At 40.7% G+C, this 17,808-nt stretch overlaps 1 protein-coding gene across 1 annotated transcript in view; it reads right to left on the bottom strand.

Annotated features, from left to right (window-relative positions):
• The window catches only part of LOC121877286 (neurofilament heavy polypeptide-like), a 30,524-nt gene extending 13,243 nt beyond the window's left edge, over positions 1 to 17,281 (bottom strand). Inside the window, exon 1 of the mRNA XM_042382964.1 lies at positions 16,945 to 17,281. Within this exon, the coding sequence (XP_042238898.1) occupies positions 16,945 to 17,281 (337 nt within the window). The remainder of the gene's footprint in view (positions 1 to 16,944) is intronic.
• Between the last annotated feature and the right edge of the window lie 527 nt (positions 17,282 to 17,808).

Raw genomic sequence — 17,808 nt, forward strand, 5'->3', positions numbered from 1 at the left:
ATATATATATATATATATATATATATTCAACGAGACAATACATAAATGTACCAATATTATTTTTCTTTATAGAAATGTTGAATAGAGTCATATATAATTATGTAAGAATCACTTTCACCTCCATCACAGTTCTCTCCATCCTCCTCTTCTTATTTGTCCTCCTGTTCTCTCTATCTTCCTCCTCTCTCTTCTTACTCTCTTTCTGTCTCTCTCCCCCCTCTATCTCTCTCTTCCCCCTCTTTCTCTCCTCCCCTCTTTCCCTCCTTCCTCCTTCCCTCCCTCCCTCCCTTTCTCTCCTCCCTCTCTCCCTACCCCTCCAGTGCTACCCCGGGGCTCACGTCGCCTCAGTGGGTCTGCCATACTAATAAATCGTCCAACCTGAGACCCAAATGAGGAATCAAGGTCAATTTCTGCCAGGACTGTTCCCGGGTGAGCGTTCACCCCACAACTCCCTCTCATCACCTCTCTTTCCTCTCCACATTTTTCCTTTGGTCTTTGGATTACCTATGCCGCTCTACTCCGCCTGAAGACGAATTTCCGCTATTTATTGTTTATCTTTGTAATTATCAGTAGTATTAATGTTATTGTTATGAGGTTATTGCTCTCGCAGGGATAACTTTGTTGGTTATCCTTGAAATTTGAACCAGAGGAGAACGGTGCAGTTAGAATAAGTTGGGTAAGACAGAGTAACAGAGAATTAGGGGAAAATATTCATGTTGCTTTCGGTTACGGCCATCTTATGCCAGTACGGAAAAGAATTTGCAAGAATTGTCATCATTATTATTATTATCATTATTATTATTATTATTATTATTATTATTATTATTATTATTAATATTATTATTATGAATATTATTATTATTATTATTATTATTATTATTATTATTATTATTATTATTATTATTATTATTATTATTATTATTATTATTATTATTATTATTATTATTATTATGAATATTATTATTATTAATATTATTATTATTATTCTTATTATTATTATTATTATTATTATTGTTATTATTGTTATTATTATTATTATTATTATTATTATTATTATTATTGTTATTGTTATTGTTATTGTTATTGTTATTGTTATTGTTATTATTATGAATATTATTATTATTATTATTATTATTATTATTATTTTTATTATTATTATTATTTTTATTATTATTATTATTATTATTATTATTATTATTGACCTTATCATTATCATATTTTTTTCATCTATCTATTCGTGTATTCTTCTTGGGCTATACCTGCAGTATAGTCCCATTCCCTGTACTTCAGCTTGATATAAAAAATGTCTTATAATCGACTTTGACAACGACTGCAAAATAATTATAATGGTACCTAGTGACAGCACTAGGATCCCGCTTCCTCTATCAAGGAATAAACAATTGAAATTGAATTGAATAATGACTTTAGTGTTCCTCACTTTACAACCTTACTTCAGCAACTTGTCTGGATCACCATTAGTTCAGGGTTATCTTAATACTCTCATAAGAACTTAGTTGCGAGTGAGAGCCAACGAGAAGAGTTAAGAGAGAGAGAGAGAGAGAGAGAGAGAGAGAGTGTTGGTGTGTGAGGTATTGTCGAGAAAGTGAGTGAGGGATTTACAGAGGGAGTGAAATAGGGAGTTGAAATAATTGTTATGTGTGGGATTTAGAAAGATTGGAGGGAGGGGGTTGGGAGAGTGTGTGAGGAATATAGATGGACACAATGAGAGGGAGGGAGATTTGGAGAGAGAGGGAGAAAGAATTTGGAGAGAGAGGGAAGGGATTTGGAGTGAGAGGAAGGGAAGTCGTGGAGTAAGCGGAGGACTTGGAGGGAGCTGATTGAAGGACTTAAGGCGAGATATGAGTGAGTGTGTGAATGAGCTTGTGAGTAAGTATATGAGTGAGTGTGTGAGTGAATGTTTGAGTAAGTGTGCGAGTGAGTGAAAAGAACGGATGAGGGGTGGGGGAAGAAAGCAAGCAAGTAAAGGGGTAAGCAAGTGAGGGCAAATAAAAAATAATAAATCTTTCACATATAAAAAAAGCCTCACGTACAAAAAAAAAAAAAATATTGGCCCCTCATAAGCAATAGCTGCCACCATTCGCGACATAATCATCGCACACTACACAAAGGGAGACAAATGGCGTATATAAGGAGGGAACGTCAGAAAGAGGCATTCAAGCCCCGGGAATAACAGTAAGAGAGGGAGGCCAACCTGCACTCCTCCCCCTCCCGTCCTCACGCACTGATTAAACCACTTCTCACTGAAATGACAACGCTAACTGTCGCCATTACCGATATTGGAGCACAATAAAACCACTTTTTATCAGGAAAATACACGTAATAAGACCGGTGTTTTTCATGGGTAACTGGTTGTGTGACTACCCGCGGACAGTATTGAACACGGCCACGGTATTGACCTAAGCTCTTCAGCACTACAGCTTTCCGGATACAAATGAAAAAAAAAGAAAGATAAAAACAGTTCGCTCATACTCAGTGTTTCACAATAAGAGGAATAGTGAAGTGGTAGATAAACAAAGGAGAAAAGAGATCGAATAATTGAAGAGCGAAAGTGAAAAAAGGGGAAAAAATAATGTGGGAGTTGATTGACTTCAGTATATTGGGTAAAAAAGTGTCGGAGTACCTGGCCTGGGCGCCGACTGAGATCGAACTGATCTGACCATGGAGATAACGAGGGAGGCTGCAGGTCAAACGGCTTGAGGAATAACTGTTTCACTAGTTTGTGTATCTGTAGCCATATAACAACTGTAATATAAATACATATATGTAAAGTATCCCATTAAGTAAAAATACAACTCTATGTAACGTGTAATGTTTCTGTAACAGCACGGGGTATAAATCAACATATACACCCTTCCCCTAACAACTCACAATTAACAACAACCGTAACACTACAACAACAGTGGTATTGTCTATCAACATATATATAATTCCGTATAAAATAAATTTGAAATGGCCGTCGAGGCTACTTGTGTTACACATTATTCCACATAACACACACCAGACACGTAGACAAGTCGCTCAACTATTTTATCTGACATGATTCTTCACTCCTACTACAACTACTGCTTCTTATACGTGTCCGGGCGACTGACAGAGCATATTCCAGGATAACAGTACCTGTCTAATTTTGCCCCAAAGTATATAATTATCTCAGTTAACATATAACATCATCTTTCCTCTTCTATAGAGTTCTGGCTCTGATATACCGTGGGTGTCAATTTACATAAGCAAATTTTCCACGAAAAAGAGGAAAAGAAAGAAGACGGGAGGGGGGGGGGGCAGCCACACCAGTCATCCTGCTAACCTTAATAAGATTTAATTTGAAAAAATACATCGTTGCAAAAATTCGAGCAGTGACCTATTATATATATATATATATATATATATATATATATATATATATATATATATATATATATATATATATATATATATATATATATATATTTCATTTTTAGTCCATATAACACGCGGACTTTGAACATATAATCAATGACCTCACCAGCCAGGACTCAATTATATGTTCAAAGTCCGCGTGCTATATGGACTAAAAATGAAGTATACATGGTACCTCGTGTTTCATACCAGCTGGATTCGGTAAAATGCTACTGACATCCACATAAGCAGCACTGGCAGTTCCCAATGAGAGGTTCACGGCGCCATCAGCTCGATGAACAGGCTTTGTGTGAAATATCACATAGTCTAGAACTGCTTTTAGTGCTCTTGTGGTATGGTTGGTAGCGTTCCCTGGTCCCATGCTTTAGGTTCAGGGTTCGAGTCCTGGCTGGTGAGGTCGTTGATTATATATATATATATATATATATGTATTTATTTATAAAATAATGAAGTGAATTCTCCAGAATAATTTTAACACGTTTTTTATTTTCGTCACCCGCGTCAACACCCAATCACTGTCACCGGGTGTTGCTCAAGGTCCCAGCACCAATAACGGCAGAAAAACAAAATAGGCTTCAATATACGGGATAATTTTCCGGTAAAAGAACTTCAAAGTTAAAGTCCTGGGTCCAGGATTTTGAAAGCGACGTTGGTATGATTTCCCAAGTGATAAATAATATAGCGCGGGCCTTCCGTCAGTTGGCGCCTCGTGTTGGAAGGTGCGCCAAGATAATTTTCTGCTCTGTTAAAGTTTCCTGAGAAGATGGCGCTGACGAAGCCCCCAGGGAGCCATTAGACCGAGGGGAGAAAACTGGCGAGTAACTCACCAGCACAGGACACGAAGGCTACTCCCGTATACTCGTCTTGGTGCTTTATGTCATACATAGTGAAAACACTCCTTGGCGTGGTACTGCTGAGAAGCCCAGCATATTATCTCTCTCTCACACATACATACACACACACACACACACACACACACACACACACACACACACACACACACACACACACACACACACACACACACACACACACACACCTTCCCACCCAAAATAAAATAATTATAATGGTTCCCGCGTGTTCAAGGATGACCGGGCCGAGGGTCACCTAGGTGTTATTTTTTTAATGTGTAGAAGTTGTTGCCAATACGATAACCTCAAAATTAAGTTAACGAGCTGTATGACTCAACGTCAAAGAATAATCCGGGAAGACCGGACAACTCGCCAACTGCATTGGCAAACCATTACCCCAAATCAAATAACATCCCGATTCCCAATTACTGGGTAAACAGAGGCAAATGGCACAAAGAAACTTGCCCATAGTTTCACCCTGCCTGAGATCGAACATTTTGACCATTGCAGTGCTCAGGTCGCCACCAACACACACACACACACACACACACACACACACACACTCACTCTCTCTCTCTCTCTCTCTCTCTGTCCCTACCCGCACATCTTCTACTCGCCAGCACTGCCCTCCTCCCGCAGCCCGCCACCATCCCCAGGGATTCTCGCCTCCCAAGGTCTACGTTTCCTGGCACTATAATGCCTAGGTGCCTCGGTGATCCCTTAAGCAGGACTATGTTACCCTGATACCTTCACTTTACCAAGGAGTTCATTAATTAACGCACGTCTCAAATGTATCCGGTGCTCGACCTACTCTCCGACTCGACCCATATATTTGATTCGACCTGGCACGAACTGGCTCGACCTGACACGACCTGGCACTTGGTTCTGACCTAACACCTGGCTTGATCTGGTGCAACCTAACTTTTATCAATTGACTGACAATGAATATTGAAGATTAATGATAATGGATAATGGTTTATGACGAGTGCTCGTAAGTCTGACAACGTGTTTGATGTGCAATGAAAGACAAAAGTCGTGTCGCGAAATTTGGTGAAAACAAAAGCCAAGGAGCTAAACTTTTGGTGCACTCTGCCTTGTTGGCTCTTATATGGTGGTGAGGATGATGCCAATACATTTGATGATGGCAATGATTATAATGTCCATAATAACAACGATTATGGTTCTACAAAATTAATAATAATAATAATAATAATAATAATAATAATAACAATAATAATAATAATAATAACAATAATAATAATAATAATAATAATAATAATAATAATAATAATAATAATAATAATAATAATAATAATAATAATAATAATAATAATAATAATAATAATAATAATAATAATAATAATAATAATAATAATAATAATAATAATAATAATAATAATAATAATAATAATAATAATAATAATAATAATAATAATAATAATAATAATAATAATAATAATAATAATAATAATAATAATAATAATAATAATAGTAAATGTTGAGATATAGGTGACGATGATAATGGTGATGACTGATGAGTAATAATAGTGATAAATATCGTGATAATGTTTACGATGGTGAAGATACTGGAGATACCGGGTAATACGTGTGATGATGATGATGATGATGATGATGATGATGATGATGATGATGATGATGATGATGATGATGATGATGATGATGATGATGATGATGATGATGATGAATGATGAATGATGATGATGATGATGATGATGATGATGATGATGATGATGATGATGATGATGATGATGATGATGATGATGATGATGATGATGATGATGATGATGATGATGATGATGATGATGATGATGATGATGATGATGATGATGATGATGATGATGATGATGATGATGATGATGATGATGATGATGATGATGATGATGATGTTGATGATGATGATGTTGATGATGATGATGATGATGATGATGATGATGATGAGAATACACTGCATATTATTGTCATTAACTTTTTCGCACACATGGATCTAACTCTGAAATGAAGGTTCACACCCAATGGATACACGCTAACCTCCCTCTCCCTCAGTGAATCTACTCCTTCTCTTCCTCTCCCTCAGTCGACCCACTCTTCTCCCTCTCCCTCAGTGAATCTACTCCTCTCCCTCTCCCTCAGTCGACCCACTCTTTTCCTCTCCCTCACTGGATCTACTCCTCTGTTCCCTCTCCCCCAGTGGACCCACCCCTCTCCCTCTCCCTCAGTGAACCCATTCCTCTCCCTCTCCGTCAGTCGACCCAATTTTCTCCCTCTCCCTCAGTGATTCTACTCCTCTGTTCCCTCTCCCTCAGTGGACCGACTCCTCTCCCTCTCCCTCAATGGACCCACTCTTCTCCCTCTCCCTCACTGGGTCTGACCCTTCACGTAATCACTTTTTAGTACACCTTTGATGTCCCGTTTCCCATCTGAACACGATCAATTTCCCTCCCCCTCGGCCCTGTCTCTGTTCGATGGCCGGACTATCACATCTGCCAATCAGATTATACACCCTTGCGCTCTAACTACCGGGCTGGAACTCTTGGTCGTGTTCTGGGCAGGAAACGCCTAACTTAATAAATAAATCAATCCAGGGCACTTTGTTTCAAGAATTAAATAACTGAACTCTAAGTTTGTTCCGTTGAAAATTTAGGTTTTAATGGTCTTTCTTTTAGCCATATTTTCGTTGGAATAGTTGGTGGTGATGTTTCGCTCTCATTACAAAGTTTAACTGAGCTACAAATACTGAGCATATCGGAGTATATAAGCGATATGTTCAGTAAATTTAAGGTTACGCTCCAGGAAATAAAGGATAAAAATCTCCCTCTTGCACTCATATTATTTAGTAATGACATCAATAACATAATGCAAAACCACATTTTATAATAATACTATCACTAGAACATGAAAATGAGACCATAAAAACTATGTAATGTAAAAAATCATAAACGTTCCCACCAGCTAACAACAACAACAACAATAACAACATAACAACACCAACAACAACAACAACAACAACAACAACAACAACAGTAACATAACAGCTACAACAACAACAACAACAACACTAAGACGACTTATATAAGAAATCATACCTGTGAAATAAGAGCATTAGGAGCCGTTCCGGTATACAACATTAACAAAATCTGAAATGTGTTCTCATCCTGGCCACCACCACATTCTTGAGGGTATACCAGTATAGGGCCAGTGATGAGTGACAGTAATTCACCCTCACCTGTTGTGGTCCTCATCTGCTCCACCTGCATAATGTCTATCACCCACTAGACTCACCAGTCACAAGGCCTCTTTAATGTTATCGCTACTCTAGCACAGCTTACTCAACATATTCACATGAATGATAAAACACTCACAAGCACACGAGTAAATCCAACAATCAAATAATTTTTACACGCTCTCTTAAACATATTTTCCTGCTGTCCATTTCTCCCTCACGTGAAATAGAGAAGGATCATTTACAAAGTTGATGTTCATTACTGAATCCAAAATTATGTCTAAAGTAAAATATTACAGATCTTCTAAAATCAATGGTCCTGAGGCAAACACAGCCTCTTATTACTGCCCTAAACCAACCCTCTCACAACTTCTCTCTCCTTGTCTTTGTGTATATTGGAGCCCTACATCACCAGTACCATGTTCTATTGCGTATAATATGTTTCCTGCCCAGCTTGAATTTCATATAGCAACGCAACCACAGTATCCAACCCTTTAAACACGGACTCAAGCGGGATCTAAATCCAATTAAATTCGCTAAAATTTCGAGGAATGCGAATGCAGCTATATATAAAAAAAAAATTGCATAAACATTTCGTATTTATAGTTCCCATAAAATCGCTCAACAAAATACTTCCCACAATAACGATGTTCAAGTGGAAATATTGAAACGTCATGAATAAGGATCTGTTGGGAAATTACTAAGAGTTGCATCCAAGAAGGCGGGGAACAGAATCGAAGGCTCTCTCCGGACCATAACAAATGCTATCTGACGCCAGCTACTAGGGTTGAATGTCTTAATGATGCACTATTAAACGATAAACTTTACAGTTGGAGCGGTTTGGATTATAGTCTGATCACCTGCGGGAGTTTCGGCAGCGTAAGTCTCAGGTATTGCACCTGAGAGACGCGGAAGTTTAGCAGCATAAGGTGGTAATAGACAAAGTTACTGTTCGATCATGGAGATAATGTCGGCAGGCGGGATGGCGTTCGCTGCATCTGATGGTTGTCTTGAGCTAATATATCACTTCACTTGCCAATTTGTCTGTCTGTTGATGGTGTTTTGAGTGTGTCTATTTGTCAATGCCACTTGTTTATTAATATATCACTAGCCACAAAATCCGAGTTTATTGAGACTTCCATCCACCCTTTTCCTCGTTTTCTCATAATTGTTTTCACGTTTGTTTGTTTTTATTTATCTATACCAGCTGATCTTTTGTATGCATATGTTTACCAATAAGCAAATATGTAAGAAAATTTATATATTCAATAATCTTTAAGTATTGTTTCTCTCAAGGATCTCAAGTACTTCAAAATTTCCCTTAATTTCTAGGCACATTTTGAGAGGATCGTCTTAAAAACTAATATGAACATGTAGTGTTTTGTGAATAAGAAAAAACTGAACAGTCTTACTCCTTCAATACCTGGGAGGGGAGGGGAGAGGAGGAGAGGGGATAGGGATCTCGAATTTGACAGAAAGATAAACAAACCAAAAATAGACGACGGTCATTCACTTCCCCACTAACGAACCTGTGTGTGTGTGTGTGTGTGTGTGTGTGTCCCCTTAAGTGTCTAGTAAAGCAATTGGTTTAAAATAATATCCACCATAATTATGTAGTTACCACCTGCAGGTGTTCTGGCAACACCACCTTGTAATTATACGTAGGTAACTTGAACAACAGTGTTATAGATAATGTTATGGAGGAGCAGATCGACACTTGTGGTTATGGTTAACACGAAATATATATTCAACATGCTTACAACAGCACGAGCCGGTAGACAGATATATTCTATACTCCTTTCTTCAGCTGTGTGTATATGGTTAATATGTACAGTGGTGGGTATCCTGTTCTTGCCTCCAGGGCCTAACAGTGTGCCAGGGGGCCCAACTGAGACTCGCACGTATTGTTATAATTATGTCGAGGAAGTTTCAAATTGCAACGCAGACAACCTCGATATACCAACAGGAGGCCGGTCCTCATATAGGACACATACGATATTCAGTCCCAAGAATATATTGTAGTGTCTTATTTTAGGATTTCTTCATATAAGGATTAGATTTGATTAAGATACTCATACCTTCAGGGATGAGTTAAGGTCTTGGTAAATTACGTCGGTAAGGAATCGTACTTCAGTTAATTATGTGAACGGTATATACATAGCTAGACCAAATGTGAGGTAGAACTGCAACACGACACCAAGCTGCTGTGCTCCTGTTACTTGTTATTGATTATGACCAGTTAGTTGATTATACACAAACACACACACACCCATCAACTGTAAATTATAATAATTTGTATGTTCAATCATTGTTCCTTCTTCTTTCAGGAATGAAAGCTTTTGTTAAACGACCCACCCACTCCATGTCTTTGTATGTAATAAGTCATTTTTGTCTAATGTATATTTTCAGCCATCGGGCTGCCGACTTTTTCAATAAACCGTTAATTATTATTATTATTATTATTACACACACACACACACACACACACATATACACACACACACACACACACACACACCACTAATAATACTAATACTACTTTGCTGTCACTCGGCATCGAGTATAACGATCATCCAGCTATGATACAATGATATGAGTTATTTAGGATGTCACCTTCGTTGGACAGCTCTGGGGTGACTCGACACGCCGATACGGGACTGCAGTCGGGCCAATTCGAAAGTATTGACACTTTCTCGGGTGGTGCTTCTCCAAGAGTTACGGTGTAGAGTGATCGTCTCCCTGGTGAGGGGGTCGATTTGACACTTTTTTAGGTTTGTCTTAAGACTATCCTTATGTCTTTTCCGTTGCCCGCCATTTACCATTCGTTAGGTGACTGTAAAGTAGCTGCTTTGGCAGTCTACTGTCATCCATGTTTTGGTAACATGGCCAGTCCTCGATGCTCCTACAGTTGGTGTTAAAGAGAATACAGGCATTTGTTCTCTTCTCTTCCCAGCAAACTCGGAGGATGGAACGTAGACTACGTTGGTGAAAGTTTTCAAGTGCCTTGAGGTGCCTCCTGTATGTGACCCATGTCTCGATGCCATATAGCAGGGTGGGGAGGACCACTGCTCGATATACGTGCAACTTTGTAGATAATTTTAGCTCCCTACAGCTGAAGATACGGGTACCGAGTCTGCCAAAGGCTTCAGATGCATATCTGATGCGATGTTGAATCTTTTCATCGATGTCCGCAGTGGTGGACAGGTGGGAGCCGAGATACTGAAGGTGAGTAACATTAGAGATGTTATTATCATTAAGCTGGATGGATGGTGGAGCTGAGCCAGGGGCAGACTAAAAGAGAATCTGAGTCTTACGTACATTCACCTTAAGGCCGAAGTGTGCATACGCATCTGCGTAGGTGTTTAGGATCTCCTGTAGGTCGCATTCAGTGTGAGCGGCAAGGGTGAGGTCGTCTTTATATTGAAGTTCAGTAATGGAAGCTGCCGACACCTTTGTTCCAGCCTGGTGTCGTCTTAGGTTGAAGTGACCTTTCATCCAGTACTGGATGTTCACCCCACCGGCTAAATTGGCACTGGCACGAGTAAGAAAGGCAGCCAAAAAAAATGAAAAAAAGAGTTGGTGCCAGTACACATCCTTGTTTTACCCCCGTTTGGATGGGAAATAACTCAGACGGGGTACCATTGTGCAGGACACTGCCGTTCATGCCATCATGGAGTTGCCTCAGTCTGGGGATGAATTTTGGTGGGCAGCCAAAACGACTGTTGGTCCGCCAGAGAGCTTCCCTGTTGACCGAGTCAAAGGCCTTGGTGAGGTCGATGAAGGCCATGTACGGGTCACGACGTCGTTCTCTGCGCTTTTCCTGTATCTGGCGGGCTGCAAAGATCATGTTAGTGGTGCCACGTGACACACACACACACACGCACACACGCACACACACACACGCACACTCACACTCACACACACACAAACACACACACACACACACACACACACACACACACACACACACACACATCCACACTCACACTCACACACACACACACAAACACACACACACACACACACAAAAGGAAATGTTCTCAATAGCAGAACAAGGAACACTCAGTCGATGCTCGAAAACCTTTTACACCAAGGCACAAAATATTCAGGAAGACGAGAGTGAGCTGAGCTCCCTCAGCTGCTCGACAGTGAGCAGCACATCCAAGACTCCGGCCGCCATGAAAATCCTCACATAACAAGGCACAGCGGCCAATACTCTAAACCGGACATCTTACAGCGTCATTTGGGAATAGCGCACCAACAACAAATAAATACACACAGGAGTAAGCATAGCGGTCAAGTTGGTTGATTTTTCTTTTCATTTTTTATGAGAAATTGGTAAATATATTTTGCGTGGGGTGTAAATCATTTTGAAAGAAAGTCAACGTCAACAGTGCATATACTTTCTTTTGTACGATATAATAATTTATACTGTATTATAAAACGGGAACTTTATTGCTTATATTGACCACTGTTCATCACTGCTTCTCTGTGGTATAGACCTTGGACCTGTGTTTAATGCATATGTAGGATCTGGGCGAAATATTGGGAAATTTAACTCGGTATGAGCACTGAAGGATTAAGGAAAACTTTCGCGTTAAGTTACGGTTAACGTCAAAGGGGTACATAATGCTGGAAGGAATGGTGAGAGGTCAATAAGACGAATTAAATAAAACGAAGGAACGACAGCTGAGCCTTGAAGTACTCCAGGGTGATAGGAAAGTAATAACTAAGTGAATCGTCCACTATTTTGTTGCTACACGGATGTGGCTGCTGGAGAAAAAAAAATAGTCAACGTAATTAATGAAGTAGGCAGATCAAATGAATGAAGTTTGACAGGGAGAGTCTGATGCATGACCTTGAGGAAAGCTTTAGAAATATAAATTGCAATACGACGCAAAAATTAAAACAAAATGGAAGTCAAGGCTTTCATTCAAGAAACGGAAGAAATTCTGTGGTGGAACGACTGGAAAAAGTGTGTAAGAGAGGTGGTCGCATTAGAAGCGTTTAAATAGTTGTTTTGTTATGATATTTTCCAACCCTTTGGAGATGATCATCATGAGAACTGTGGAAAGATTGTTGGTACATGGAGGAGTATGGATCACCTTTTCTGGTAAACAGTTAGTGATATGTTATTTACAAGATAATTAAGAATTTTAAAGGAATAAGAGGGGCCTGAAAATTTGAGAAGGTAAACAGGTACAGGTGTAAATTTTTTGACGACGAGAGGCGAGATACCAACATGTCCTGGGCTTTGTGTGGGTGGTCGAGACTGACTGTTCGCTGTGGTAAGATTTTTATTTCATTGTTCACTGGATATCGTGAGGCTGTACTGATTGATATAAAGAGTGATGGCAATACTCCCCCCCCCCCACTCCTATAGAGAACGACAAGGACACACACACACACACACACACACACACACACACAGGCACAAACTAGCAGTACTGTTATTACGGGATTATTTGCTTGCCAATTAGATAACCCCAATGTATGTTACTATAAGGATAGGGTCCATCTACTCTCAGGTAAGGGTACAACAGAGTCACGTTATAACCTGTACACTGCCAGCACAACTGATCTTTTTAGAGCAGAGAAACCCATCACAGATGAATACAACAGGACAAGGTGAGTGGAATATGGTAAGGATGAAAGGTATCGGTTAAATCTAAGGGAGTATTGTGGAAGTGAAACCTAATTGAATAGTGACCGGAAGTAAGCTAGTAACAGGGAGGTTATTCATTCTATATACTCTCGCGGTAGTGCCTCCTCTGCCACCCGAGACTCACAGACTACTCCTACAGATAACAAGAAACAGAAAGAATTGAGCTCGGCTATATGAAGAAAACAGCAGGTAGTAACTGAAGAAAGATTAAGTGAAATAATATAATATTAAGATTAATGATGAAGGAGGATAATGGAGGTCTCATGGTGAGGGAGCTGCTCTCCCCGGCTGCCGCCGCCGCCCGCCAGGTACGTGGGCCAACATGAAGACCCTCAAGGTAATTTAGGATAATTGGCGCGGCTGGCAGGTATGAACCACAGTGACTCAATTTGTTATAATTGCTTATGGCGCTCACTGCTCTGTATTCCTTCGTAGGGACTGTTGCGTTACATTATTAATGATATTTCTAACATGTATTCATCGAAGATTACATGTAAGAGTAATCTGTGAACACAATTACCGTTAACAGAAAGCAATATACGCAAATCGAATTACTTAGGGGTATAATAACATGCCCTTAAGTGCGTTACATATTCTTTGCGCATATGAATATCTGCTGTACAGAAAAATAGTGAACACATATTTAAGTAACGAATGGGACGAGTGACAGTCAACGAGGCAGGTGGAGGTCAATTACAGGTGGTGCTGATGAAGAACGAGTCAACGAAGGTCACATTCCAACACTACACATGGGGGTGAAACAAATTCTCTTCATTGGGGTCATTCATAGTTGATTTTTGCGCTTCCCAACTACACAAACCTTACAGACTCTGCATGAAAGTTAAATTACCCCGAGTATGTTGCAATTACTGTAAAACACCGGACAATAAACCTGACCTTGGTTTGTAACGGATCCTCCACTCCATGGCTCCTCACAGTCTTTCATGGCAGTCCATCACCAAGGTTCAGATTTAACGTTTGTGAGACATACGAGTATATCGGCAGACTATTTGTTAAGAAGAGAGAGAGAGAGAGAGAGAGAGAAAGAGAGAGTGTGCGTGTGTATGTGTGTGTAGCAAATGTTACCAATCCGATGTGGGGAGAGAGTTTCTAATAGTTACCCAAGTTGACTATATACAGTATATTCTGCGCATGTTTCTTGTCATAGGAAAGCCGAAACACACAGACTATCATCGCTTTGTTAAGTACATATCTTCTGTTGTTCATATCCAGCCCCTCTAAAATGACCTTGGCTATTTCAAGTGACATCAAGTTGACTTCAATAATTGACCAATCATGTCTCTGTTTGTCAGGTAAATCATGTTTAAAAGCCGATTAATGGTAGCACGATCAGATTATATGCAATCAATTCTCTACGATAATCCATACACATTAAAAACAACTTAAAATTAACCACTTCATGTCTGTGACGGTTGTTCCCGCGCTGATCACGGCCAAACAGTTGAAATATAATATACTGTGAAATTCTTCATATTCTATTATGTATTTCTCAACTATTCACAGATTTTCTTAGAGTCCTATATTTTCTATCCAGTTATTACTCTGTTGGTAATATTGTGTTTCATATTTACTTATATATGGTGCTTTATCGTGCTATATATTCACTAAAACAGTCTCGAAACTGGGATCAAATGGACGGTGCTCGTTTGTTTAGGGACAGTAAACACCAGTGATGCGAAGCGAATAACTGGAACTCTTTGAGTCCTTTGTGTTCCCTACTGGCGCGTGCACACACACACACACACACACACACACACACACACACAACTATGACAACTACTTTGCTGTCACTCGGAATCGAGTATGACGATCATCCAGCTATGATACAATGTGATGAACTTATGAGTTATTAAGGACGTCACCTTCGTTGGTGAGCTCTGAGGTGATTCTTGAGGCCGATACGAGATCGGCAGGACCGTCCAAACATATTGCACGTGGGGGGGGGGGCTCCATCTAGTGCGGGAGAGGAGGCGGCAGGGTCTTTCCGGCGCTGGGGCTTGTCTGCCTCGGTATGAAGTCGGGCAAACTCGAAAGTATATTGAGACCTTCTCGTTTGGTGCTCCTCCAAGTGTTACGAGGTGGAGTGATCATCTCCCAGGTGAGAGGGTCGATTTGGCACTTTCTTTCTGGTTTGTCTTTAGACTATCCGCATACGTTTTCCGTTCCCCGCAAGCGTTACGTTTACCATTCATTAGGTGACTGTAAAGAAGCTGCTTTGGCAGTCTACTGTCGTCCAAGCGGGTAACAAGCTCAGTCCAACGTAGTTGTTCATGGATAATGATTGCCTCGATGCTCCTACAGTTGGTGTCAGTGAGAATACTGGCATTTGTTCTCTTGTCTTCCTCGCGAAATCGGAGGATAGAACGTAGACTACCTGTACGATGGTTAAAGTTTTTAAGTTCTTTGAGGTGCCTCCTGTATGTAACACATGTCTCGCTACCATACAGCAGGGTGAGGAGGACCACTGCCCGATACACGTGCAATTTTGTAGATAGTTTCAGCTCCCTACAGCTGAAGACACGGATAAGGAGTCTGCCAAAGGCTTGACATACACATCTGATCCGATATTGAGTCTCTTCATCGATTTCCACGGTGGTGGGCTGGTAGGAACCAAGGTACTGGAAGTGGGTAACATTAGAGAGCTGGATGGTAAGGATGTGGCTGAACCAGGGGCAAGCGAAAAGAGATTTTGAGTCTTACGTGTATTCAACTCAAGACCATAGTGTGCATACTCATCTGCATAGGTGTTCAGAATCTCCTGTAGGTCGCGTTCAGAGTGAGTGAAGAGGGCGAGGTCGTCTTCATACTGAAGTTCAGTAATGGAAGCGGCCGACACCTTTGTTCCTGCCTGGAGTCATCTTATGTTGAAAAGTCCCTTCATCCGGTACTGGATGTTCACCCCACCGGCTAAATTGGCACTGGCACGAGTAAGGAAGGTAGGCATGAAAATGGAAAAGAGAGTTGGTGCCATTGCACATCCTTGTTTTACTCCTGTTTGCATGGGGAAGAACTCAGACTGGGTGCCATTGTGTAGGACAGTGCAATTCATGCCATCGTAGAGTTGTCTCACAATTTCAATGAATTTTGGTGGACAGGCAAAACGACTGAGGGTCCGCCAGAGAGCTTCCCTGTTCACCGAGTCGAAGGCCTTGGTAAGGTCGATGAAGGCTTTGTACAAGTCACAACGCTGTTCTCTGCACTTTGCCTATATCTGGCAGGCAGCAAAGATCACTCCATTGGGGTGACTTGATGTTCTAAAGCCACATTGAGATTCTGGGAGGAAGTTTTCTACCTCAGGAAGATGTCTGTTTAGGGGGATTTGAGCGATAATCTTACAAGATACGGACAGCAGTAAGATTCCATGTTAGTTGCCACAGTCTGACCGGTCTCCCATATTCTTATAAACATTGATCGTGGGGGATTTATTCCTTCTCCCATAATTCTACAGGAAAGAGTGGAGACGTCTGGTAAGCTGAGGTCGTCCTGCTTTATACACCTCGGCTGGGATTCCATCAGGTCCTGTGGCTTTGTTATTTTTCATCTACTCGATGGCAGTAGCTATCTCATCCAGGCATGGGGTTAGCTGAGGTGGGTCAGCTATGGGTGCTTAGGAATCTGCTGGGTATTCAAGACATCCATATCGGTGTTTCGGTTGTGCAGCAAATGGTAGTGCTCTTTCCTGCACTGATGGATGCCTTCTTCGTTTTTGATTAGGGAGTTATTGTCGGATGAGCGGAGGGGTGACACGCCATGGGTAGTTGGGCCATATATTTTTATAGCAGAATTTAAAAATTCATGTATCTTGTGTTGACCAGCAAATTTTTGCATTTCACACGCTTTATTTTTCCACCATTTATTCATTTTTCTGCGAAGTTCTCGCTCAACTGCCAAATTCTTCTCGTGGAAGGAATCAACTTTGGTCCGAGACTTAGGGATGTTCCGCCAGTCGATGAAAGCAGCACGTTTACTATTGACGAGTTCTTCAATTTCCGGGTCGTTTTCATCAAACCAACCCTGGTGTTTTCTTTGAGCTGGCAGAGGGTCTCGTTGCAGGGTTTTGTGATGACTGCTTTGGTGGAACTCCATTCGGACTGGGATTTTGATTGTTAGTTGTTGGGTTGTTTATCAGTCCATCCTCGAGCTACTGTCTGAAAGCATGTGCCACCGTTGGCTCCTCCAGTCGCTTGGTGTTTAAGCCTCTTCTGGAGCTTTGTTGCCTTCGTTGTTTTGGGGCGACGTAATGGCAGAGTTTGGCTCCTACTAGCCGATGATCTGCATCACAGTGGTCTGAACCACACATGGCTCGAGTGATGAGAACATCTCGGCGATCTCTTTCTCTAAAATGATGTTATCAATGAGATGCGAATGTTGGGATCGTGGGTGTTGCCAAGAACCTTTTAACTTGATCGGCCTGGCTAAACAAGCTGTTCCTGATAGTGAGGTTATTTTCAGCACACTTTCTGAGGAGGATTAAGCTGTTGGAATTACACTTGCCTACTCAGTTTCTCCTTAGGGATAGAGGTTAGCACTCTGTCAAGGTCGGCGTAAAAGGCCTCCTTGATGTCATCCTCTGCTTCCAGTGATGGTGCGTATGCACTGATGAAGAAGGCATG

This window comes from Homarus americanus, unplaced genomic scaffold (genome assembly GCF_018991925.1).
Source record: "Homarus americanus isolate GMGI-L3 unplaced genomic scaffold, GMGI_Hamer_2.0 scaffold367, whole genome shotgun sequence".
Lineage (NCBI taxonomy): Eukaryota > Metazoa > Arthropoda > Malacostraca > Decapoda > Nephropidae > Homarus > Homarus americanus.